General features: G+C 57.8%; 1 protein-coding gene across 2 annotated transcripts; it reads right to left on the bottom strand.

The window, feature by feature from the left end:
- Window positions 1-2,987: 2,987 nt before the first annotated feature.
- Window positions 2,988-26,925, bottom strand: LOC133347645 (RNA binding protein fox-1 homolog 3-like). Of its 2 annotated transcripts, none has more exons than XM_061560101.1 (12): window positions 26,826-26,925; window positions 22,712-22,936; window positions 22,436-22,579; window positions 22,243-22,296; window positions 21,919-22,011; window positions 15,902-15,962; window positions 12,987-13,040; window positions 12,524-12,719; window positions 11,493-11,532; window positions 7,230-7,285; window positions 5,493-5,571; window positions 2,988-4,623 (listed from the first exon to the last, which is right to left on the bottom strand). In XM_061560101.1, the coding sequence occupies exons 1-12, from the start codon at window positions 26,904-26,906 to the stop codon at window positions 4,579-4,581; spliced, it is 1,128 nt and encodes a 375-aa protein (XP_061416085.1). In that variant the 5' UTR covers window positions 26,907-26,925; the 3' UTR covers window positions 2,988-4,578. The 2 variants fall into 2 exon arrangements, with proteins under 2 accessions (XP_061416085.1, XP_061416094.1); XM_061560110.1 differs by having other exon boundaries at window positions 22,436-22,576.
- Window positions 26,926-27,697: the final 772 nt, after the last annotated feature.

Genomic DNA, 27,697 nt, shown 5'->3' with positions numbered 1-27,697 from the left:
ACCCTAACCCCAGCCATTACCTTACCCAATAAGCCTATCCCTAACTCGTAACCGTAATCCTACCCGTCAGCGTGTTCCACCCATGGCTATGTTGCGCTCATTACCCCCCTCAGTCTGTGGGCCCCGTGGGCCCCGTGGATCCCGGGGGTTCAGACCCCAATTGGATTGGGGGCAGCACTTCTCCACTGCAGCGCTTCACGTAAGACCTCCACCCCGCCCCCCACGTCCGTTCAAGACTAGAGGGAGATCCACACGTCGTTGATGAACATTCCTTGTCCCGTCAGCCCGAGGTGGACATGAGCTCAGATCATCATGGTGATGGTCGAACTCTCGTTCGCGTTGCCGGGACCGACGTCTGGCACGACTCGTTGTGTCCGGACGGGGAGACTGACCTCTGACCGGGAGGTCCAGTCGATGGGTCGACACGATGGGAACGTGACCCACGACCTCGGAACGCAGCTCCCACGAAATAAAAGCTCGGACCCCACGTCCCGTTCACACATCTGTCCCTCCACGTAAAACATTTTTATCCCATCAGCCACACTGCCTTCTGGGAGTGCACGGTAGCAACAGCATCCATTCTGGGCTTACGACAAACACAACTCTGGAAAGTTCTTCTTGGTTCTTTCGGTAAAGTCACGTAGAAGGGAAACAATAAAATAATAAAAATAAAACATAATATTTAATTATGTAATATTTTATTATGTTTTATTTTTATTCTTTTATTATTTCCCTTCTACGTGACTTTACCGAAAGAACCAAGAAGATGAATCCCTGCAGTCACGAAAGCTTTAAATCGAATTTTTATTCTTTTATTATTTCCCTTCTACGTGACTTTACCGAAAGAACCAAGAAGATGAATCCCTGCAGTCACGAAAGCTTTAAATCGAAATTTAACTCTGGAAGGGTTTCAACAATCATCATCTCATCAGCAGAGTCGGGCTTCATTGCCTTTCAGATTGTGATTCGTCCGCTTGATTATTTTGTCACTCGTGTTTTAGTAAAACAACTCTGATCTTATCTTATATTTATAGAGCGCCTTTGTTCATTTCGTGGTATGTGCTACAAGGGTCATTACCCGAAACGTCGTCCATGATATTTCCCCCCTTCTAAGGCCACACAGGATTATTGACAAATGTGTTGCGTTTTATGTACTATACAGTCTAGCGTTGTGTCGAACCAGGACTCATATCTAACAGAGAGGGCCCTTGCCTATAAACATCTGGGCAGTTCGCCAGCATTGAGTCATGCAAGCCGGACCGCCGATGAGACGATACATGTCAAAACCCGTCCAGAGATCTGAAATTAGGCGCTCCCAGTTGAGCAGTCCGTGCAGCTGATGGGATGCGTAAGCAAAGCTTTTTATATGCCTTTACGGGAGGGGGGGGGGGGCGGTGGGCGGATATGTATCAGAGCTGTAACGCCTGCTTGTGTATTCTTGTTACGTGATTCCACGGCCGCCTCGAGCTATTTGGAGCCCTAGGCCATTGCATATTCTGCTAAATGCCGGACACTGCCACGCGGTTGCCACCACCGGGAGTGGGAAAACTTTGGCGGTGCCAATGGAGCCGCGCGGTGATTCGGCGTGTCCGCTGGGCGATGGGCTCTCTCCGTGTCAGCCCGGGCACCGCACCGGGCGCGCTCACCGCAACGGGGCAGGCACCAGCGCCCCCTCGTGGACTGTGCGTGCGCGTGTGGGTGCGTGCGTGGGTGCGTGGGTCCGTGCGTGCGTGGGTGGGTGGGTGCGTGCGTGGGTGGGTGCGTGGGTGCGTGCGTGCGTGGGTGCGTGCGTGCGTGGGTGCGTGCGTGCGTGGGTGGGTGGGTGCGTGCGTGGGTGCGTGCGTGGATGCGTGGGTGGGTGCGTGGGTGGGTGCGTGGGTGGGTGCGTGCGCGTGGGTGGGTGCGTGCGTGATGGGACCTGCGTAGTACCTGGAGTGGTATGTTACCGGTAGCCACGTCGGTGCCTGTGGTGGTATGATACAAATACCACGGAGACACCGGTAGTAATATAATACCTGCGGTGAACCGGCTACATCGACGCGGAGTCGTTTCGGGGGTTATCACACGTGGTTACACACGGGGTATGTGGGGTATGGGCTATAGTACAGGGGTAGGAGGAGGGGGGGGGGTCGTTTGGGGGGGGGGGGGGGGGGGGGGGTGAAGGACCCGGAGCCCTTCTCCACACGTTTCCTGTGTTAATCTCTGCTCGCGTTCCCACTGGGAGCAGGGTGGAATTGAGTCGACGGGTCACGGGAACCAGGGTGGGAGCCCCTCCAGGAAAGGCCCTCTCTACACCGTTCGTCTCGGTTACGGGTGACGGCGCGAGTGGTCGTTTTTTGACCATTCCTTCAGCACCTGGGCTGTGCGGCTTGAAGGATGGCAGGACTGGCTTAGACGTCTCTCCCCACTGATGTGGGCCGTGTCCAGGAAATCGAACTCAGCTCCACGGGGTGCATAGTTCACGACGTCGATGATCCGTTACACACCAATCCTGTCACGCTCAAGTACACCCTGACGATGGGTCACCGTGGCCAGTGAGACGGGCCAAGCGGTAGCGCGTTCACGTCTCGTGGAATTTCGCGATTGGAACTCGACAGGCGGCCCTGGTAAATACCGCTGCGTCGCAGCATTAACACCGCGGCAGGTGACCACGCCGTCCCCGTCACTCGCGCGGCAACCGGCGACGCTTTCGAAAGAGGTGTCGGCAAATTGTGTGCCCGGGTCGTCGTACTCCGAATAGTTTTGGCCAAAATGACAAACGTGTTGCCGTGTGCTGCTGTGTGGTGCTGCTGTGTAGTGCTGCTGTTGCACTGCTGCATTGTTGCCGTGTCCATGGCGCGGTGGCGTCGCGCGTGACGGAGACGGCGCCTGCAGCCCAAACACAGAAAACGTGGGGGGGGTCCGTACGCGGGGGTGCTCCGTACGCGGGGGGGGGGGGGGGGTTACAGCCCCCCACTCCGCTTCATGGCTGTGCTTCTATAGGAGAGTCCGGGGGAGGGGGGGGGGGGTCGCGGGAGATTTACAAAAACGCACAGGCCCCGCGCTTTGGCATCGACGCGAAACGTCAGCGCGGCTGGAAGCATCGAGAATAATACGCGTGTGGGCCCTGCCGCACACGGCCATTGCATAATGCTGCGTCGAGACGGACGGTGGGGGGGGGGTGGGGGGTTATGGATAATGGGGGGGGCAGGGGGGGGCACAGGGAGCCTTGGGGGGGCCCTTATTTTCATCCCCAGTCACTTGGCGCCACGGGGCTACACGTGGGTAGACGTCGCCAGGCTTCGTCCCATCTGGACCCCCTCCCACGCACGCCCCAGCTGGAGACACGTGGCTTTCCCGTGCCGCAGAATCCTCCTCCTTTACATTGCAGATCCTTCATTGCTCCCGTCTGTCCATCGGGTTCCCCGCTTTCTCCCACGTTCCTCGTTCCCTCTTCGTCAGCACGGAGGAGCAGCAGCAGCAGCGTCGGCGTCGCGATCCGGTGAAGTTTGTCCGGCGTCAGCCGAGCGCGCCCGACTCCGTGGTGGGGATGTGGAAGAGCAGCTTCGGTAAGTCTTCAAACGCACAACAGCAGCAGCCCGCGTTTACTGAAACACTCACACCCCACTCACCCCACTCACCGCCCCGGGTCTAACCCTCCCACTGCTCCACTCTGGAATTCCCTCCTCGCGTCGTCGTCGTCGTCGTCATCATCATAGCGATCGTCTCTTTCCCCGAATCTCTGCTAATAAATAACCTGGCGCAACTCAAGATGCTTGTGCTCAATCAACTCCGTGTGTAAAGGGAAGCAGGACCCTTCCAAGTGCCGGCAGTTTAGACCCCGACCCCCCCTCCCCCCTCCCCCTCCGGCGGCTCACCCACCAGTGGCAAGGCTGGACACTAATTTAATCAGGAGGCTGAGAAGCCAATTAATGGCACAGATGCCTTCGCGGCCCCGAGTTAATTAGCGGCATGCGGCGCCAGCAAAGAAGAAGTGTGGGGAGTGGGCGGGGGGCGGGGGGGCGAGGTCGTGATTGACGGGTGGATGGTGCTGCCACCCGCAGGGAGAGAGAGGGGGCTGTGCAGGGGAGCTCCCAAATCCACCCCCTCGGTGTGAAGGGGTGGCCGAGAGGACCAACACCGCAGCTGCTGCAGCTGCTGCTGCTGCGGTGTTGGTGTCGCTGCTGTTGCTACAGCTGCTGCTGCTGCTGCTGCTCCTCTTGCTGCTGCTGCTTCTCTTGACCCCCCTCCCGCCCACCCCACCACGGTGCTGACCCCGTGACCCCCGCCGTGGTGGATGACGATGTCGCCACAATTAATTAAATATTAAAATCCGGTCACGTGTTCATCACGTGAAGGACGGAGCTGGGAGAGGTGGAGGGGGGGCACCGCCTCCCCCCTCCTCGTGGCCTTCACTTTCAGTCCCAACGTTGAAAGATTATTCCCGGATTTGGCCCCGTCATGGGAACGTCCTCCAACCCATCGAGGTGCTGGGGGGGGGGGGGCGGTGTATTGCTATGGCTGCTCCCCCGAGAAGGGGGAGTTGGGGGTGGGGGCTGGGGTGATGTTGAGGGAGAGTGCCCCCCCCCCCCCACGGGGTCAGTAGGGCGTGAAGCGGCTGTAGGCTCCACGGTACAGGCTCGCCTGCGACGCGGACACACGGGGGGGGGGGGGGGGGGAGAAGGGGAGGAGCGCACAGGAGGGGGGGGGGGGGTCCGAGGTCAGGGGTCACGGTTGTGGGACAGATTGGAGCGCAGGGTCCATGCAAAGTGCAGCTGGGAGCAGCTGGGAGCAGCCGTCACCGTTGGGAATCAGCGAGACTGCCGCACGTGGAGCATGCGCGGTGTGTGTTTGTGGTTTGTGTTGCGTCCACGAACGACGGAGGGCAGAGGAGCGACGCTCACAACAACGAGCGGAGCGCCGGGCAGCTAAAGCACATAGAGTTGGCACAGTGGGGAGCACAGTCGGTGCGCCTGCCAGCCATCTCAGTCAGTCAACCCGTGGCACATGGCTCTGTCACGTGACATCCTGCCAACGGGCCTTTAACGTTCTAGATTTGAAGCTTTCGTGACTGCAAGGATTCATTCGGTAAAGTCACGTAGGTAAAAAAAATGAAATAAAAATTAATAAAAATAAAATAATAAAAATCACGACGTTTCGGAGGCAACACAAGTCTCCGTCATCAGGTGGGACCGTCACAGCCAGATTTGCTGTATGAAGTGAAACGTCGTGATTTTTATTATTATTATTTTATTTTTATTAATTTTAATTTCAGTTTTTTTACCTACGTGACTTTACCGAAAAAACTAAGAGCATGGACATTCAACACTTCACGTGGCCTCAAAGTGCAACCGAGGATGACACGAGCGCCGTGGTGCCAATGCCATCACTGAGCGGCGAGTGGCAGCTGTGTTTTCTTGATTCCTGCTGTGCGTGGCGCGTCACTGGGGTCGCGCGCGTTACTGAGGTCACGCGCGCGTGCTAGTGGGGGGGGGGGGGGGGGGGTCACTCACCACGGTGCTGACCCCATAGGTGGCGGCGGGGCCCAGCGCCGGATGGAACGCCTCCGCCGGGGCGAACACGCGTCCGTAGCTACGGCGACACGCAACACAAAGACAAAGATCACCCGTGTAGCTTTGACAGACTCAAGGGGCAAGTGCTGTTCGCGAGCATCTATGAAGACCGGCACAGCACACGAGGGGGTGGGTGGGTGGCCAACACCACGCCCGGCCGCCTTTGTCTCCCTAGTGCTGATGTTTAGACACCACACCAGGTACTCGTTTAAGGTGAACAATTGCTGTATGTGTTATTGGTCCCGAGCGGGAATTGGGAGCAGCATCTTTGACACACAGTACAACACACACCACACAATACACACACACAAGCACCACGCACAGCACACATACATACCACACACAGCACACACACACAGCACACATACATACCACACACAGCACACATACACAGCACACACAGTACACATACACACCACACACAGCACACACACACAGCACAACACACACCACACACAGCACAACACACACACAGCACACAGTACACATACACACCACACACAGCACACACACACAGCACAACACACACCACACACAGCACACACACACAGTACACATACACACCACAACAAGCACCACACACAGCACAACACACACCACACACAGCACACATACACATCACACAGTACACATACACACCACACACAGCACACACACACAGCACAACACACACCACACACAGCACACACACACAGTACACATACACACCACAACAAGCACCACACACAGCACAACACACACCACACACAGCACAACACACACCACACACAGCACACACACACAGTACACATACACACCACACACAGCACAACACACACCACACACAGCACACACACACAGTACACATACACACCACAACAAGCACCACACACAGCACAACACACACACAGCACACATACACAGCACACAGTACACATACACACCACACACAGCACACACACACAGCACAACACACACCACACACAGCACACACACACAGCACAACACACACCACACACAGCACACATACACAGCACACACAGTACACATACACACCACACACAGGACACACACACAGCACAACATACACCACACACAGCACACAGTACACATACACACCACACACAGCACACACACACAGTACACATACACACCACACACAGCACACACACACAGTACACATACACACCACACACAGCACACACACACAGTACACATATACACCACAACAAGCACCACACACAGCACAACACACACCACACACAGCACACAGTACACATACACACCACACACAGCACACATACACAGCACACAGTACACATACACACCACACACAGCACACACACACAGTACACATACACACCACACACAGCACACACACACAGTACACATACACACCACAACAAGCACCACACACAGCACATACACACACCACACGCACGCGCCACACACAGCAAACACCACACACGCACAACACACACACCACACAAACCACACGCACTGCACACGCACAACACGCACCACACGCAGGATCAATGTATTATTTGATCACAAACGAGTATTAAATGAAATGTTATTCATTGTAATCAATCATCGCAATCGTAATACATTATGAATAATTCCAGTGATTATATTGTCATTGTTACGTGGGGTCACGGAGCGTGCGAACGCGACCGCACCTGAGCCACACCTCCTCACCTGTCGCTGTAGGCGGTCGTGGCAGGGGCAGCGTAGCGGTACGTGGCATAGCCGCCCTGGGTGGGAGGGGGGGGGGCACATGGGGAGGGGCAGGGGCAGCATGGATAGAGGGCAGTGTCAGCATGGATAGAGGGCAGGGGCAGCATGGATAGAGGGCAGGGGCAGCGTGGATAGAGGGCAGGGGCAGCGTGGATAGAGGGCAGGGGCAGCGTGGATAGAGGGCAGGGGCAGCGTGGATAGAGGGTAGGGGGCAGCATGGATAGAGGGCAGGGGGCAGCATGGATAGAGGGCAGGGGGCAGCATGGATAGAGGGCAGGGGGCAGCATGGATAGAGGGCAGGGTGCAGCATGGATAGAGGGCAGGGTCAGCATGGATAGAGGGCAGGGGGCAGCATGGATAGAGGGCAGGGCGCAGCATGGATAGAGGGCAGGGGGCAGCATGGATAGAGGGCAGGGGGCAGCATGGATAGAGGGCAGGGGGCAGCATGGATAGAGGGCAGTGTCAGCATGGATAGAGGGAAGGGGCAGCATGGATAGAGGGCAGGGGCAGCACGGATAGAGGGCAGGGGCAGCATGGATAGAGGGCAGGGGGCAGCATGGATAGAGGGCAGGGGCAGCACGGATAGAGGGCAGTGTCAGCATGGATAGAGGGAAGGGGCAGCATGGATAGAGGGAAGGGGCAGCATGGATAGAGGGCAGGGGCAGCATGGATAGAGGGCAGGGGCAGCATGGATAGAGGGCAGGGGCAGCATGGATAGAGGGAAGGGGCAGCATGGATAGAGGGCAGGGGCAGCACGGATAGAGGGAAGGGGCAGCATGGATAGAGGGCAGTGTCAGCATGGATAGAGGGCAGGGGGCAGCATGGATAGAGGGCAGGGGCAGCATGGATAGAGGGAAGGGGCAGCATGGATAGAGGGCAGTGTCAGCACGGATAGAGGGCAGTGTCAGCATGGATAGAGGGAAGGGGCAGCATGGATAGAGGGAAGGGGCAGCATGGATAGAGGGCAGTGTCAGCATGGATAGAGGGTAGTGTCAGCATGGATAGAGGGCAGGGGGCAGCATGGATAGAGGGCAGTGTCAACATGGATAGAGGGCAGTGTCAACATGGATAGAGGGCAGTGTCAGCATGGATAGAGGGTAGGGGGCAGCATGGATAGAGGGCAGTGTCAGCACGGATAGAGGGCAGGGGCAGCATGGATAGAGGGCAGTGTCAGCATGGATAGAGGGCAGGGTCAGCATGGATAGAGGGCAGTGTCAGCATGGATAGAGGGCAGTGTCAACATGGATAGAGGGCAGTGTCAACATGGATAGAGGGCAGTGTCAGCATGGATAGAGGGCAGGGTCAACATGGATAGAGGGCAGTGTCAGCATGGATAGAGGGCAGGGTCAGCATGGATAGAGGGCAGGGTCAGCATGGATAGAGGGCAGGGGGCAGCATGGATAGAGGGCAGTGTCAGCATGAATAGAGGGCAGGGTCAGCATGGATAGAGGGCAGGGTCAGCATGGATAGAGGGCAGGGGGCAGCATGGATAGAGGGTAGGGTAAACATGGATAGAGGGCAGTGTCAGCATGGATAGAGGGCAGTGTCAGCATGGATAGAGGGCAGTGTCAGCATGGATAGAGGGCAGTGTCAACATGGATAGAGGGCAGTGTCAGCATGGATAGAGGGCAGGGTCAGCATGGATAGAGGGCAGGGTCAGCATGGATAGAGGGCAGGGGGCAGCATGGATAGAGGGCAGGGTCAGCATGGATAGAGGGCAGTGTCAGCATGGATAGAGGGCAGGGTCAGCATGGATAGAGGGCAGGGGGCAGCATGGATAGAGGGCAGGGTCAGCATGGATAGAGGGCAGGGGGCAGCATGGATAGAGGGCAGGGGCAGCATGGATAGAGGGCAGGGGCAGCATGGATAGAGGGGAGGGGGCAGCATGGATAGAGGGCAGGGGCAGCACAGATAGAGGGCAGGGGCAGCATGGATAGAGGGCAGGGGCAGCATGGATAGAGGGCAGGGGGCTGAATGGATAGAGGGCAGTGTCAGCATGGATAGAGGGCAGGGGGCAGCATGGATAGAGGGCAGGGTCAGCATGGATAGAGGGCAGGGGGCAGCATGGATAGAGGGCAGGGGCAGCATGGATAGAGGGCAGGGGGCAGCATGGATAGAGGGCAGGGGCAGCATGGATAGAGGGCAGGGTCAGCATGGATAGAGGGCAGGGGGCAGCACAGATAGAGGGCAGGGGCAGCATGGATAGAGGGCAGGGGCAGCATGGATAGAGGGCAGGGGGCAGCATGGATAGAGGGCAGGGTCAGCATGGATAGAGGGCAGGGGGCAGCATGGATAGAGGGCAGGGTCAGCATGGATAGAGGGCAGGGGGCAGCATGGATAGAGGGCAGGGGCAGCATGGATAGAGGGCAGGGGCAGCATGGATAGAGGGTAGGGGGCAGCATGGATAGAGGGCAGGGGCAGCACAGATAGAGGGCAGGCGCAGCATGGATAGAGGGCAGGGGCAGCATGGATAGAGGGCAGGGGGCAGCATGGATAGAGGGCAGTGTCAGCATGGATAGAGGGCAGGGGGAAGCATGGATAGAGGGCAGTGTCAGCATGGATAGAGGGTAGGGGGCAGCATGGATAGAGGGCAGGGGGAAGCATGGATAGAGGGCAGTGTCAGCATGGATAGAGGGTAGGGGGCAGCATGGATAGAGGGCAGTGTCAGCATGGATAGAGGGCAGGGGCAGCATGGATAGAGGGCAGGGGCAGCATGGATAGAGGGCAGTGTCAGCATGGATAGAGGGCAGTGTCAGCATGGATAGAGGGCAGGGGCAGCATGGATAGAGGGCAGGGGCAGCATGGATAGAGGGCACTGTCAGCATGGATAGAGGGCAGGGGGCAGCATAGATAGAGGGCAGGGTCAGCATGGATAGAGGGCAGTGTCAGCATGGATAGAGGGTAGGGGCAGCATGGATAGAGGGCAGGGTCAGCATGGATAGAGGGTAGGGGCAGCATGGATAGAGGGCAGGGTCAGCATGGATAGAGGGCAGGGTCAGCATGGATAGAGGGTAGGGGCAGCATGGATAGAGGGCAGGGGCAGCATGGATAGAGGGTAGGGGGCAGCATGGATAGAGGGCAGGGGCAGCATGGATAGAGGGCAGGGGCAGCATGGATAGAGGGCAGGGGCAGCATGGATAGAGGGCAGGGGCAGCATGGATAGAGGGCAGGGGGCAGCATGGATAGAGGGCAGGGGCAGCATGGATAGAGGGCAGGGGCAGCATGGATAGAGGCAGGGGCAGCATGGATAGAGGACAGTGTCAGCATGGATAGAGGGCAGGGGGCAGCATGGATAGAGGGCAGGGGCAGCATGGATAGAGGACAGTGTCAGCATGGATAGAGGGCAGTGTCAGCACAGATAGAGGGCAGGGGGCAGCATAAATAGAGGGCAGTGTTAACATGGATAGAGGGCAGGGGGCAGCATGGATAGAGGGCAGGGGCAGCATGGATAGAGGGCAGGGTCAGCATGGATAGAGGGCAGAGGGCAGCATGGATAGAGGGCAGTGTCAGCACAGATAGAGGGCAGGGGGCAGCATAAATAGAGGGCAGTGTCAACATGGATAGAGGGCAGAGGGCAGCATGGATAGAGGGCAGGGGCAGCATGGATAGAGGGCAGGGGCAGCATGGATAGAGGGCAGAGGGCAGCATGGATAGAGGGCAGGGGCCGCATGGATAGAGGGCAGGGGGCAGCATGGATAGAGGGCAGAGGGCAGCATGGATAGAGGGCAGGGGGCAGCATGGATAGAGGGCAGTGTCAGCATGGATAGAGGGCAGGGCGCAGCATGGATAGAGGGCAGAGGGCAGCATGGATATAGGACAGGGGGCAGCATGGATAGAGGGCAGGGGGCAGCATGGATAGAGGGCAGTGTCAGCATGGATAGAGGGCAGGGGCAGCATGGATAGAGGGTAGGGGGCAGCATGGATAGAGGGCAGTGTCAGCATGGATAGAGGGCAGAGGGCAGCATGGATAGAGGGCAGGGGGCAGCATGGATAGAGGGCAGGGGCAGCATGGATAGAGGGCAGGGGTAGCATGGATAGAGGGCAGTGTCAGCATGGATAGAGGGCAGTGTCAGCATGGATAGAGGGCAGGGGGCAGCATGGATAGAGGGCAGGGACAGCATGGATAGAGGGCAGTGTCAGCATGGATAGAGGGCAGTGTCAGCATGGATAGAGGGCAGGGGGCAGCGGAGCCGGAGAGAACTGTGCAGTGCCACGGGGACTCACGTAGAGGTCGGCAGCGTAGAACCCATCCTGGTAGACCACTCTGCAGACAGACAGACACACACACAGACATTTACACACAGACACACAGACATTTACACACACACAGACATTTACACACAGACACACACACAGACATTTACACACACACAGAGAGACATTTACACACACAGACATTTACACACAGACACACACACAGACATTTACACACCGACACACACACAGACACACACAGACATTTACACAGACATTTACACACACAGACACACACACAGACATTTACACACAGACAGACATTTACACACAGACAGACATTTACACACACAAACAGACACACACACACACAGACATTTACACAGACACACAAACATTTACACACAGACACACAGACATTTACACACACAGACATTTACACCCAGACACACACACAGACATTTACACACACAGACATTTACACCCAGACACACACATAGACACACACAGACATTTACACCCAGACACACACACAGACACACACAGACATTTACACCCAGACACACACACAGACACACACAGACATTAACACACAGACAGACACACACACAGACACACACAGACATTTACACAGACATTTACACACACACACAGACATTTACACACAGACGACACACACACAGACATTTACACACACGAAGACAAAGACCCCCATATAGCCTTAACAGACTGTAGGGGCAAGTGCTGTTAGCGAGCACCTATGAAGGCTGGCACGGCACAAGAGGGGGTGAGTGGCCAACACCACGACCGGCCGCCTTTGTCTCCCTGGTGACGATGTACCAAGTACTAATTTAAGGCTGAGTCGACCTAGGAGAGGCCCAGCACCGGTTAAGATAATCGCCACCGGTGTTGGCCGCGAGCGGTGATTCGGACACGGAGACTCGGCAGGAAGCTGCGACCCCGCTCAAGGGGTTCATAGGTCGTGACCCCACAACCCTCTGTGAGATGAACAGGCCTTGACCCCATGACCCATGACGGAGACGGAGAAGACGCCGGCTCACCCCCCGTATGCGGGCATGGTGGGGGGCGGCACGCGGAGGGCGCTGAACACGGCCCGGGCCCTGCCCCTCGCGTGGTTCCCACGGAACGCCGCGGCCGCTGCGGCCGCGGCGGCCGCTGCGGCCGCGGCGGCCGCTGCTGTGGCCGGGACGGCGGCCGGGACGGCGGCGGCGGCCGCGGGGAAGGGGATGCCCGCCACTGTGGGGGGGGGGGGGGGGGGTGGGGGGTACGGGGCAGAGCACACGACAAATAAAGACCTCCCGTGTAGACCACGCAAGCCGTCGGGACAAGTGCTGTCAGCGAGCAGCGGCGCCTACGATGGCCTTACCAACGGCCGAACCCGGCCGCCTTTGTCTCCCCAGTGCTGATGTCGACGTGATGCGCTGCGACAAATATTCAGCGTCGGTGGCCGGTCCGGCTGGAGCGGAGCCCTGCGGCCCGCGGTGTGAGTGCGAGTTCACTCACCGGCGTAGATCTCTGGCGCGTACACCGCGCTCACCACAGGGTTCCCTTTCCATCCTGGGCGGGTGTGGGGGGGGGGGGCACAGGGGAGGGGGGCACGGGGTGGATGGCAGTGACCACAGCATTGGTGGACATGGAAACGTGAGATTGCGGCTGTGGTACCTCTTCGTTCTGAAGCGGCGGTCCAAGTTCACTGACACTCTTACTCACTCACCTACAAACACACACTCACTCACTCACACACTCACTCACACACTCACTCACGCACTCACTCACCCACAAACACACACTCACTCACACACTCACTTACACACTTACACATTCACTCACACATTCACTCACACACTCACTCACACACTCACTCACCTACAAACACACACTCACTCACACACTCACTTACACACTCACTCACATACTCACACACTCACATACTCACTCACATACTCGCATACACACTTACTCACTCACCTACAAACACACACTCACTCACATATTCACACACTCACTCACACACTCACATACACACTTACACACTCACTCACTCACCTACAAACACACACTCACACACTCACATACACACTTACACACTCACTCACATACTCACACACTCACACACTCACATACTCACACACTTACTCACACACTCACAGACACACTTACACACTCACTCACATACTCACACACTCACTCACACACTCACAGACATACTCACTAACACACTCACACTCACTCACACACTCACTCACACATTCACAGACACACTTACACACTCACTCACATACTCACACACTCACACACTCACTCACACACTCACAGACATACTCACTAACACACTCACACACTCACACACTTACTCACACACTCACACACTCACTCACACACTCACAGACATACTCACTAACACACTCACACACTCACACACTTACTCACTCCCACCTGCAAGAGACACCAGAATCTCGAATGAGAGAACCCGGTTCTGACAGCGTCGGTCGCACGCTGAGTGCCCTGACAAGTGACGGAGTCCCGGGACATCCCGGGACGCCGCTACCATCAGAGATCGGTGATGTGTAATGGGAATTCGTGATGGGTGATGGTGGGTGGTCGGGGTGATGTTAAATGTTGGTAATAGGAGGTTATTATGGGGGTGATGGTGGGAGTGATGGGAATGATGAGATCGGGGGGTGATGGTGGTATTGATATGGGTGATGGTGGCGGTGGTGACAGGCACGGTGATGTGGGGATGATGGTGAAAGGGATGGTTCGAGATATGGGATGATAGCGAATGATGTGGCTTAATCCCAGAAGCGATCATTCTCTCACTCACTCATTCACATATATACTCACTCATTCATTATTCACTCACTCGCGTATTCATTATTGAGAGTGCAGCACAGATGGCGCCGCAGCATCTCTCCGTGCAGCCAGCAAGGAGGAAGTGGGGGGGGGGCGACTGTTTTGTGTCTGTGCGTGTGTGCTCCTGTGTGTGTGTGCTCCTGTGTGTGTTTGTGCTTGTCTGTGTGTGTGTTCCTGCGGAGCGCCGCGTGGCTAAAGCACAGCAAGTTGGCACAGTAGGGGGCACAGTTGGGTGCATCGGTCAGTCGTCTCAGTCAGTCGACCCGTGGCATCTGGGTCTGCCCCGTGACCTCCTGCCAGCGGGCGTTCGACATTTCACGTGGCCTCAAGGTGCACATGGCCTGGCACAAGCGCCGTGGTGACGTCACCGCTACTTAGTGGCGAATGGCGGTTGTTGTTGTTGTGTGTTTGTGTTTGTCTGTGTGTCCGTGTTTGTGTGCCTGTTAAGGGAGCGGCAGTGTCGCGGTTAGCACTGCGCTGCACTTTGAACCCGGCGTCCCGATTTCAAATCCCGCTCACGGCCAACACGAGTCACGATAATCTTAACCGATTCTGGGCCTCCCCTAGGTACACTCGGCCTAAAATTAATACCTGGCGCGGTGTGTAAGCATCGTCACTGGGGAGACAAAGGCGGCCGGGCGTGGTGCTGGCCACCCACCCCCTCATGTACCGTGCCGGCTTTCATAGGTGCTCGCTAACAGAACTTGCCCCAACAGTCTGTTCAGGCTATACGGGAGATTTTTGTCTGTGTTGTGTGTCCGTGTGTGTCTATGGCAGGGGTCGGCAACCAAAATAACAAGAAGAGCCATTTCTTTCCAATTCGGTACAAAATTCAGTATTTCAAGAGCCGCAATGCATCTGAGTACATACTGTACATACGTACTCATCGTCAAGAAGCAGCCCGTAAAGAGCCGCATGCGGCTCCAGAGCCGTAGGTTGCCGACCCCTGGTCTATGGGGAGCGGTAGTGTAGCGCTACGAATCCGGTGACCAGAGTTCAATTACCGATAACGACCAGTAACAGGAGCGAATAACTGAACTGGTTCTGGCCTCCCCTAGATCCGCTCAGCCTTGAGTACCTGGTGCGATAAGGATAAACGCAGGAGAGACAAAGGCGGCCGGGTGTGGTTCCGACAACTCCACACCCTAATGGGGGAGAGGAGGGAGGGGGTCTTTCTATGTGAACACACACACGCAACTACAACATCCGAGGCTGCGAGGTGCACTATGAAGCATGGAAGGCTTTCTGCTATGGGTCGATTTATATCACTAATCAAGGCATACAAAGATAAAGATCCCCCTGTAGCCTGAACGGACTGTCGGGGCAAGTGCTGTTAGCGAGCACTTATAAAGGCCGGCACGGCACACAAAGAGAGGCGCTGTGGTTAGCACCACGCCGGACCGCCTTTGTCTCCCCAACGTTGATTTTTCCACACTGCACCGAATGCTCATTTAAGGCCGAGTCGACCTAGGTGCGAGGCCCAGAACCCGTTGAGACATTCGTCGGGTGGCCGACCGCTCGCCAGGTGAGAAAAGGTCGCAGCCGCTCATGGAGCTCTCCCTCACCGTTGCTTAACGACGCCACGGCTTTCTTGTTCGTCATCACCCGCGCTGTGGCGTTGTTCACCTGCGGAGCGGGTGGGGGAGAGGAGGGAGGGGGGGGACAGGGGGACAGGTGAGACGAGTCGTCAGGGGGTGGGGTGGGGTGGGTGGTCGTGCGTGTGGCATTGCCTCCATGCCCCCTCCCCCCACCGCCGTGGCTCAAGCTCCCGAGGAGGGGGTCCCAACATCAATCGAAGGAGGGGAGAGCAAATTCGTGCACGGGTCACGTGCGTGCGTGCGCGTGCGTGCGCGTGCACATGCGCGCAAGGGGGTGGGGGCGGGGGCGGGCGGGGGGAGGGGGGCCTCGGCATGCGGCACCGCGGGGTTAGGGGGGGCTGCTGCTCCTACTCATCATCATCATCCTCCTCCACCTCCTGCCAGAACTTCGCCTTCCACGCTTCACGCGATAGCCTCGAAGTGCACCCAGCCCGGCCACAGTTCGAGTCCAGGAACTCCCTTGAAGAGGAGACTAGGGGGGGGGGGGAATGGCCCTGACTGCAGCATTCTCTTGAACTTCGCCGTACGGTCCGGTCCCGCTACGACCGTCATCAACGCTCGCCAACGTCGCACGAGGCCACGCGTTGGGACTATGCTCGGGTTCTTGTTAATGCTGTGCGTTGCGAAAAACCGGTTCGAACCGGTTCGCCGCACTTGCATAAATGCCTCCGCCAATAAACGTGCTCTGTTGACCCCTTTCTACACAAGAAACGACCGAAAGCGGCTGCTCCAAAGGTCATGAGCACGCTGGAGCGACTCGATCTCCCGGCACGGCACTGGAGCAATCTTTAGTAATAGGTTTTTACCCTTTCAACTGGTACAAAAACTGACACCTTTATACAAGGCATCACGTTTGCAATAACCACAACACAAGCAGTCAAAATGCAAACAAAAAGAAACAACTCTGATGATGATAATGATATGCAAACAAAAAGAAACAACTCTGATGATGATAATGATATGCATTGTCATTATCATCATCAGAGTTGTTTCTTTTTGTTTGCATTTTGACTGCTTGTGTTGTGGTTATTGCAAACATGATGCCTTGTATAAAAGGTGTCAGTTTTTGTACCAGTTGAAAGGGTAAAAACCTATCACTATATTTTGCCACTGGTAAAGGAGGTCTGAGAGTGTGGAGCAATCTTCTGAACCGTTCCCCCTCCTCCCCACCCGACTCACCGCAGCCCGTGCGGAAGAGTAGGCCAAAGACTCCCCTCTCTCTCTCTCACACTAGTGGAGGGCCACCTTTGGGCGAGCTGCGTGCACGATGAACGAATCCGTGCGCCGTGACTCATTGGATTTGTTTGGCTGCGTTGGGTGGCGGAGGGTCTTGACGACACGCATTTATTCGGATCATGACGTGGCCTGACCCCAAACAAGACTCGATTATACCGCAATGCTCATCATGATCATCATCGCCATGAACTATGGAGGGAAGTTGACCCGGAGGTTTGGAGATGGGAGTGGGGTCCGGGTTAGGGGGGCAAGCGGTTTGGCCGGTCGGGGTTAAATTATTATTCTCATCGTCACCACCACCAATACCACCACCACCACCAACCTCATCAACATCCTCGAGACAGTGAGCCGTGTAACACCACCACCACCAACAACCTCTTTGTGAACACAAACAAGCCAGGCATCAACATGCAAATCACGTTACACAAACATGTGATGGCACGGGCTGGGGGGGGGGGGGTCCCTACTCCCTAGGGGGCCCGAGAGGGGGCCCCGGGGGCCCGGGAGACGGACAGGCGCCCTCGGGGATAGACGGGACCAGGGATGGCGCCTCCTGTAGCAGCAGCAGCAGCAGCTTCAGCACCACCTGTCAGAACCAATCACAGCCCGGCACGCCTGGCATCGCACATCCAGCACGGCTACTCACACAGCACGGCTACTCACACAGCACGGCTACTCACACAGCACGGCTACTCACACAGCACGGCTACTCACACAGCACGGCTACTCACACAGCATGCCTACTCACACAGCACGGCTACTCACACAGCACGCCTAGTACATCACGTCTGGCATAGCACACTCAACACACAGCACGGCTACTCACACAGCACGCCTAGCATAGCACACTCAACACACAGCACGACTACTCACACAGCACGTCTAGCATAGCACACTCAACACACAGCACGGCTACTCACACAGCACGCCTAGTATAGTACACTCAACACAGCACGGCTACCAACAACAGCATAGCTTACACAGAACGCCCGGCATAGCACAATCAAACACAATGCGGCTGAGAGCGCAACGACCACAGCATGTCTAACACAGCACGGCTAACACAGCAAGGGCACAGCACGCACAACAGCTTGGCCTCAGCGTCACCCGCACACCCCACTCAGCTCACACCCCACTCAGCTCACACCCCACTCAGCTCACACCCCACTCAGCTCACACCCCACTCAGCTCACACCCCACTCAGCTCACACCCCACTCAGCTCTCCTACCACGCCTCTCCCGTGCGTGAGTGTCAAGGTGGGGCGCGGAGGTGGGGGGAGCTGCAGGTGGCATCACGTGACGCTCACTCCACCTGGAAATTAACCCCCCCCCTCCGCCCCCCCCCCCCGCAACCCCCCCACCCCTCCGGCCCCCCACACCCCCCCCGTAACCCCCCCCCGCACCCCCCCCTACACCCCCCCCCTCCGGCCCCCCACAACCCCCCCGCAACCCCCCCGCAACCCCCCCCGCACCCCCCCCACCCCTCCGGCCCCCCGCAACTCCCACCCGCCCCCTCCCCAGGGCAGCAGGTGGAGGCTCAAGCCGCACTATGAATATTGCAGAGGCCGCGTGCTGCACAATTAGCTACAGTGAGCAGTTACAGCGCTCCTCACCACACTCACCATACTCACTCACTCACCACACTCACCCACTCACCACCCTCACCACACTCACTCACTCACCACGTTCACTCACTAACTACACTCACTCACTCACCACACTCACTCACTACACTCACTCCTCACTCACCACACTCACTCACCCACCACACTCACCATACTCACTCCTCATCACACTCACCACACTCACTCACTCACCACACTCCTCACCACACTCACTCACCACACTCACCACAATCAATGCACTCACTCACCACACTCACTCACCACACTCCTCATCACACTCCTCACCACACCCACCACACTCACTCACCACACTCACCACACTCACCCCACTCACTCACTCACCACACTCACTCACCACACTCACCACACTCACTCACTCACTCACCACACTCCTCACCACACTCCTCACCACACACACTCACCACACTCACCACACTCACTCACCACACTCACCTCACTCACCACACTCACTCACCACACTCACTCACCACACACTCACCACACTCACTCACCACACTCACTCACCACACTCACCACACTCACTCACTCACCTCACTCACTCACCTCACTCACCACACTCCTCACCACACTGCTCACCATACTCACTTACCACACTCACTCACCACACTCCTCACCACACTCACTCACCACACTCACTCACTCACCACACACACTCACCACACACACTCACCACACTCACTCACCACACTCACTCACCACACACACTCCCACACTCACTCACCACACTCACTCACCACTCACTCACCACACACTCACCACACTCACTCACCACACACTCACTCACCACACACACTCACCACACTCATTCACCACACACACTCCCACACTCACTCACCACACACACTCACCACACACACTCACCACACTCACTCACCACACACACTCCCACACCACACTCACCACACTCACTCACTCACCACACTCACCACACTTACTCACTCACCACACTCACCACACTCACTCACCACACTCACTCACCACACTCACCACACACACTCACTAAATCCACACACCACGCGCATCATCCCGCCCCTCTTTGTCTCTCCCTCCGTCGACAGACGCGACACCAAGGCACGGACATCGCAAAGCAGCGGGACTCCGACTCACGGCCCCGGCAAGCGGCAGCGCCAGGCCGCGCACTGCTGATGAACCTCGCGGGCTGCTGATGATGAACCTCGCGGGCTGCTGATGATGAACCTCGCGGGCTGCTGATGATGAACCTCGCGGGCTGCTGATGATGAACCTCGCGGGATGCTGATGATGAACCTCGCGGGATGCTGATGATGAACCTCGCGGGCTGCTGATGATGAACCTCGCGGGCTGCTGATGATGAACCTCGCGGGCTGCTGATGATGAACCTCGCGGGATGCTGATGATGAACCTCGCGGGATGCTGATGATGAACCTCGCGGGCTGCTGATGATGAACCTCGCGGGCTGCTGATGATGAACCTCGCGGGCTGCTGATGATGAACCTCGCGGGCTGCTGATGATGAACCTCGCGGGATGCTGATGATGAACCTCGCGGGATGCTGATGATGAACCTCGCGGGCTGCTGATGATGAACCTCGCGGGCTGCTGATGATGAACCTCGCGGGCTGCTGATGATGAACCTCGCGGGATGCTGATGATGAACCTCGCGGGCTGCTGATGATGAACCTCGCGGGATGCTGATGATGATGAACCTCGCGGGCTGCTGATGATGAACCTCGCGGGCTGCTGATGATGAACCTCGCGGGCTGTTGATGATGAACCTCGCGGGCTGCTGATGATGAACCTCGCGGGCTGCTGATGATGAACCTCGCGGGCGCGGGAGGGGGAAGATGTCGTGAGGACTGGTCACCATCGCCCCCCCCCCAAAACCGCCTAGCGGCCGGCAACAATCAGCACTCGCGCGGTGGTAACGGATCACTGTTGTGGCGTAACGCGTTTGTCTTGAAGTGGGCGGCGGGGCGGGGGGGGTCATGGCCAGGAGGATGAAGAAGGCGGCTCGCTTCGTCAACAGCGACAACACCCACGGGGGCAGCGTCGCACGCGCGAGTTGTCGTCAGCCTTGCCCCCCACACCACCACCGGCCACGTTGCGTGTGGTCAGCGTGCGTCGGTAGGTGAATGAGTGCTGCTGCAATGGCGCGCATGCCTCGTGTGCCGTCCAGGCGAGATCGCGAGAGTGTCGTTACGAGGGGTGTCCGCTCGGCATTTACTGGGAGGAACCACAGCCACAACCACAACCACAGCCACAACCACAGCCGCACACGCGAGCCGCACCAACAATCACAGCCGCCTTAGCTCAACACAGCCACAACCATAGCCACATTCACACCCAAAACAACAACCACAACCACAGCGCTTGGCTATCTCCCGCACGCTCTGAGCTCACACAGAACTAAAGCCATCTCGTAACACCTCCTCTCACCTCCTGTCACCTCATCACACCTGGCGCTCAGCCACAGGTGTGTCTGCATATCCACCCCCAAAGGATGGCGACTCTCCTGCCTGTCATCTCTCATCTCACTCTACTCCCCTCCACGAACTCTCCTACCTCTTCCCTGTCATCTCACTCCACTCCCCTCCACGCACTCTCCTACCTCTCCCCTCTCATCTCACTCTACTCCCCTCCACGTACTCTCCTACCTCTCCCCTCTCATCTCACTGTACTCCCCTCCACACACTCTCCTACCTCTCCCCTCCCATCTTACTCTACTCCTCTCCACGCACTCTCCTACCTCTCCCCTCCCATCTCACTCCACTCCCCTCCACGCACTCTCCTGCCTCTCCCTCTAATCTCACTCCACTCCCCTCCACGCACTCTCCTACCTCTCCCCTCCCATCTCACTCCACTCCCCTCCACGCACTCTCCTACCTCTCCCCTCTCATCTCACTTTACTCCCCCCCACGCACTCTCCTGCCTCTCTCCCCTCTCATCTTCACGTTACCTCTGCTCAACAACAAATGTCTCCTGGTGAAGGCCTCAGTCTACACCCTCGCCCCCTAAAACACTTTGGTCATTCGCCAGCACTGGCTCCAGCGAGCCCCACCCTGCAGATGAGACACTGAAGTGGGGGGCTTGTGGGGGGCCTGTGGGGGGGGGGGTGGGGGGCTCACCTCGATCTTCCTCCCCTCCACCACGCTGCCGTGCAGCTTCTCCCTCGCCTGCTCCGCCTCTCCGCTGCTGTCAAACGTCACGAAGCCGAATCCCTGGGGGGCCAGGGTCAGAGGCCGGGGGTCAATTACCGGGGTTGGAGGTCAAGGTCACCACACTCGCCAGGGTCAGGGATTCAGGATCAGAGCAGTTATTGAGATCAGGATCTCTATAGACACTGGGTCAAGGTGATGATGACGATGACGATGATGATGCTCGTGATGATGATGGTGATGATGGTGGTGGCCAAGCCGCTGTGGATGTGAGCGGGAATGAATGCCGCTCACCTTTGACCCCCGCTCGTTGAAGATGATCTCTACATCCAAGATTTTTCCAAATTGCTGTGGGGGGGGGGGGGGGGGGGGGGGGAGGAGGACATGGGGTCACAGGGCAGAGGTCAGAGCCCTGAACACATGCCCTTCACCCTACTCACCCCACTCACCCCCCTCGCCTCCCCTGCCCCCTCACCCCGCTTCTCACCCCAAACATCTGCCGGAGGTCGGGGTCGCGGAAGCGGAAGGGGATGTTGGAGACGTGGAGCCTCTTGTGCTGCCCCTTGGGGGAGGGGGGGCCCCCACCGTCTGCCGGGGGCGGGGGCAGCGCCGACTCATCCTCCGTTTGCTGCTGGGAGTGGGGAGGGGCACAGAAGGGGAGCAGTGGGGGGCATGGGACGGAGGTGGGTGGTGAGTTGGGGGGGGGGGGCGATGTGCACGCTACTCGCCCGCGTGTGGGTCGCTATGGTTACACTGCACTCACCGTTGCCGTGCCGGGGACGGAGAGTCCGTGGTGAGCGGAGGTCGCGGCTGCCGTGGAGTTGCCGTGATTGAGGGGGGCTGCCGTGTAGAGGGCGAGGCTGCTCGCAGAGCCCCCCCCCAGCTGTTGAGCGAAGTCGCCCCCCAAGCCGTTCTGGGGGGGCGGTGGAGGGGGCAGGAAGGGGGCGGCCATCGGCTCGGGGCCCGCGGCAGGCGGGTCCAGCCCACCCTGCGTGACACAAGAACGCACACGTGAACACACACGCACGTGAACACACAAGAACACACGCGTGAACACACACGTGTACACACACACGCGTGATCACACAAGAACACACACGCGTGAACACACACGCGTGATCACACAAGAACACACACGCGTGAACACACACGCGTGATCACACAAGAACACACGCGTGAACACACACACACGTGAACACACACGCGTGAACACACACGCGTGATCACACAAGAACACACGCGTGAACACACACACACGTGAACACACACGCACGTGAACACACACACGTGAACACACAAGAACACACGCGTGAACACACACGCACGTGAACACACACGCACGTGAACACACACGCACGTGAACACACACGTGGACACACACACGTGTGAACACACACGCACGTGAACACACACGCACGTGAACACACACGTGAACACACACACGTGTGAACACACGCGTGAACACACACGCACGTGAACACACACACGTGAACACACACACGTGTGAACGCACGCGTGAACGCACGCGTGAACACACTTGAACACACGCGTGAACGCACGCGTGAACAAGACAAAGACTGTAGGAGCAAGTGCCGTTCGCGAGTAGTGCCGATGAATGTTGGCACGGCACACGAGCGGGTGGATGGACAGCACGATGACGCCTTTGTCTCCTCCTGTGGCGATGTTTACTACACCCCGCACCAGGTACTGATTTGAGGCTGAGTCGACCTAGGGGATGTTTACTACACCCCGCACCAGGTACTGATTTGAGGCTGAGTCGACCTAGGGGAGGCCCAGGACCGGTTCAGATAATCATCACTGGTGTTGGTCGTGAACAGGAATCAAACGCAGGTCTCTGGGTTCGTAGCACGGCGCGCTCACCGCAGCACTACCGCTCCCCATGCCGGAAACACACACGTGTACACACACACGTACACATACACACACACGTGTACACACACACGTGAACACACACACGTGAACACACACACACGTGTACACACACACGTGAACACACACACGTGAACACACACACACACGTGAACATACACACGTGAAGACACGCGTGTACACACACGTAAAGACACGCGTGTACACACACACACACGTGAACACACACACGTGAACACACACGTGAACTTACACACGTGAAGACACGCGTGTACACACACACACACACGTGAACACACACACGTGAACACACGCGTGTACACACACGTGAACACACGCGTGTACACACACACATGAACACACACACGTGAAGACACGCGTGAGCACACACACGTGAACATACACACACGTGTACACACACACGTGAACACACACACGTGAACACACACACGTGAAGACACGCGTGAGCACACACACGTGAACATACACACATACGTGAGCACACACACACACACGTGAACACACACGTGTATGACATGCCCCAGCGGGCAGTGAGTGAGTGAGCCCCGTCTTGTGTGGAGGTCCGCGGCTCTAACGCGGCAGGTCGCCCTGGTTAACCGCGCGGTGGAATTTCAACGAAACCAGGCGCCGTGTGCATCACCCACGTGACGTTGTACGGTGCCAATTTAGCACGCGTCAAACATTACACGAGTTACTTGCCAACTATTTTCTCCGGCAGTGCATTTACAAATGATTTGGCAAATAATTCGACGGGGAAATTGTCACCCCCCCCCCCCGCCGCCTCCCAAGACGCTCCTGAATAATGAGTCTTGAGACTCAGCGAGGCTGTCCCGGGTGAAGACGCGGAACAGTGACGATGATGAGAACCCCAACGCGGTTAGAAATCGGTTTGTTTCATCACCGGTAACCGGATGGACAACAAACCGGTTTCACCCCATCATCCATCCCTCCTCACCCCCTTCTCGTGGAGTTTGGATGATACGAGTATGACATGTTACAGTTTAGCGCCATGAAGAAGGGCAGTTGCCCGAACCGTCGCCTGTTATAGTTTTCCTTTTACAGGTAGGAACAACAGGTTCCACATTGCCCACCAGGGATTATTTGCCTGTCTGTCGTGCACGAATGCGCTGTCCAACCAAGTTCCTACCTGCCCACTCGGAAGGAACGTGTTATTGGCACATTTGCATATACCACGAAGTGACGGTGACGTCACCACAGCTCTTGTGCCAAGCTAGGTGCACATTGAGGCCAAGGTAGCACAGTGCTCCCCACTGTGCCACCTCGCTCTGCTTTACCCGCCCATGCGCTCCGCTCGTTGTTGTGAGCGCCGCTCCTCCACCCTCCGCTGTTGCTGGAGGGCGACTGCCTCCAACTGCTCAGTAGCAGCAGCGTCCTTCACGAGCCTCCTCTACGGAGGTTGACACCGCTAGTTCAAGTCGTCGGCAAGTCGTCCACTCGGGTCCACATCCTCCTGTACCGCATCACTCCATCTGTTCTCTAGCCCGTGCCGCGCCTGTTTTTAGCCCCTTCTGTCCGGCCAAGCAAAGGCTGCTTGGGCATGCGGTGGCTGTGCACGCCGGCTCCGTGACTCAGCCAAACAAAGCCTCGCCTAGCGGAGGAGCTCACCGATGAGACGGCGTGCCGGATCTCTCTCAAGGATCTGAGAGCTCCTCGTACACTCCAGCCTGATTGAACTCGGGATGGATCGTATGACCCACGCAGACGTTCTTATTTCAGAGTGGTCCGCGTTTCGCCAGCGTAGAGAAGGGGGGCATATAACTGTGGCCGAGAAGACTCGGGACATCGTATGTAGCGAAGGTGACGTACAAAGACAAAGATCCCCCGTATAGCCTGAACAGACTGTTGGGAAAGTGCTGTTAGCGAGCATCAAAAAGACCGGCACGGCACACGAGGGGGTGGATGGCCAACACCACGCCCGGCCGCCTTTGTCTTCCTAGTGGCGATGTTTACACACCGCACCAGATACTCATTTGAGGCTGGGGGTGAGTCGACCTAGGGGAGGCCCGGCACCAGTTCCAATAATCGTCACTGGTGTTAGCCGTCAGCGGGAAACAAACTCGGGACCGCCAGGTTCGTAGCGCAGCGCGCTAACCGCTGCACCACCGCTCCCCCCAAAGGAGACATACATGGATGTGCACATAAACACACACAGACAGACACACACACAGACATTAAGACCCACAAAGACAAATGTATATAGAAATATAGGCACAAATATATTAGGACACGGACACAAAGACAAACATCCCCCGTATAGCCTTAACATACTGTAGGGGCAAGTGCTGTTAGCGAGCACCTATGAAGGCCGGAACGGTACACGAGGGGGTGGGTGGCCAGCACCACGGCCGACCGCCTTTGTCTCCCTAGTGGTGATGTCTACACATCGTACCAGGTACTCATTTGAGGCTGAGTCGACCTAGGGGAAGCCCAGGACCGGTTAAGATAATCGCCACTGGTGTTGGCCGTGAGCGGGAATCGAACCCGGGTCGCCGGGTTCGTAGCGCAGCGTACTAACCGCTACATTACCGCTCCCCACACACGCGGACACACACACGGACACACACACACGGACACACACAGACGTACACACACACGGACACACACACACGGGCACACACACACGGACACACACAGACGTACACACACAGACAGACACACACACACGGGCACACACACACGGACACACACAGACGTACACACACACACGGACACACACACGGACACACACAGACGGACACACACACACGGGCACACACACACGGACACACACAGACGTACACACACACACGGACACACACACGGACACACACACGGGCACACACACCGACGAACGAACCCCGAGGAGGCCGCTAATTTGCGCACCCCACGGACCCCGATCTCCCTTCCCTCCCACGTGGGCAGGTGAGGGAGGGGAGGGGCTCACCTGGGGGAGGGGAGGGGCTCACCTGGGGGAGCGCGAGCAGCTTGATTGGCAGCGCGGAGAGGCCGAGTGGGGGGCCCAAGACCCCCCGTGCAGACAGCATCATCGCGGGGGGGGGTAGGGGAGACGGGGTTGGGGAGAGGGGGGGGGCGACGACCACTGAGGGGAGGGGGGGTGGGGGGGGGGAGGGAGGGGGGTGTCGTGGGGGGGGGCGGTAATTAATTTAATCCACGTGAGGCCCCCCACGGAGGTGGCTCAAGGAGAGCCGCTTCACCCCCCCCTACCCCCACGTCGCCCCCCACCCACCCACCCACCTCGCATCCAGCTAAGCGAGACTCGCGTAACGCGGGATAACGGCGGGGGTTACCGGAGGGGTAACGGCGGAGTAACGGAGGGGTAACGACGGGGGGTAACGGCGGGGGTAACGCGGGGTAACGGCGGGGCAACGGCGGGGTAACGGAGGGGTAACGGAGGGGTAACGACGGGGGTAACGGCGGGGGTAACGCGGGATAACGGCGGAGGTTACCGGAGGGGTAACTGAGAGGTAACGGCGGGGTAAAGGAGCGCGGTCAGTCCTCGCTGACGCCGCGAGCGCGACTGAGGAGGGCGGCACGGCTCGTGCCGATATATTTAGGTGCCCCCCCCCACCACCCCCCACCCCCCCCACCACCACCCCCATGCCTCCTCCCGCGGGGGGGGGAGGGGTAGAGCGAGGGGATCAAGTGTCTCCCGCGTGCGGCAACGGGGGAGCGGGGGGGGGAGCGGGGGGGGTCCACCCTCCCCGTGACACCTGCTCCCCTTTGTCAGTGGAAGCTGACAGGGAGTCCTCGACCCCTCCCCCGCGAGCCCCGCCCCTCCCCCGCGAGCCCCGCCCCTCCCCCGTGAGCCCCGCCCCTC

Source organism: Lethenteron reissneri, chromosome 3 (assembly GCF_015708825.2).
Source record: "Lethenteron reissneri isolate LAM-NWPU_2019-01 chromosome 3, ASM1570882v1, whole genome shotgun sequence".
NCBI lineage: Eukaryota > Metazoa > Chordata > Hyperoartia > Petromyzontiformes > Petromyzontidae > Lethenteron > Lethenteron reissneri.
This window is presented reverse-complemented; position numbering and strand designations above follow the sequence as displayed.

Coding starts and splice junctions, on each gene's coding strand:
- LOC133347645 (XM_061560101.1), bottom strand. CDS start 26,906: ATGATGCTGTCTGCACGGGGGGTCTTGGGCCCCCCACTCGGCCTCTCC. Junction 11,533..12,523: donor ACCATGCCCGCATACGGGGG/GTGAGCCGGCGT, acceptor GTCTGTCTGCAG/AGTGGTCTACCAGGATGGGT. Junction 4,624..5,492: donor CCTATGGGGTCAGCACCGTG/GTGAGTGACCCC, acceptor TCCGCGTCGCAG/GCGAGCCTGTACCGTGGAGC.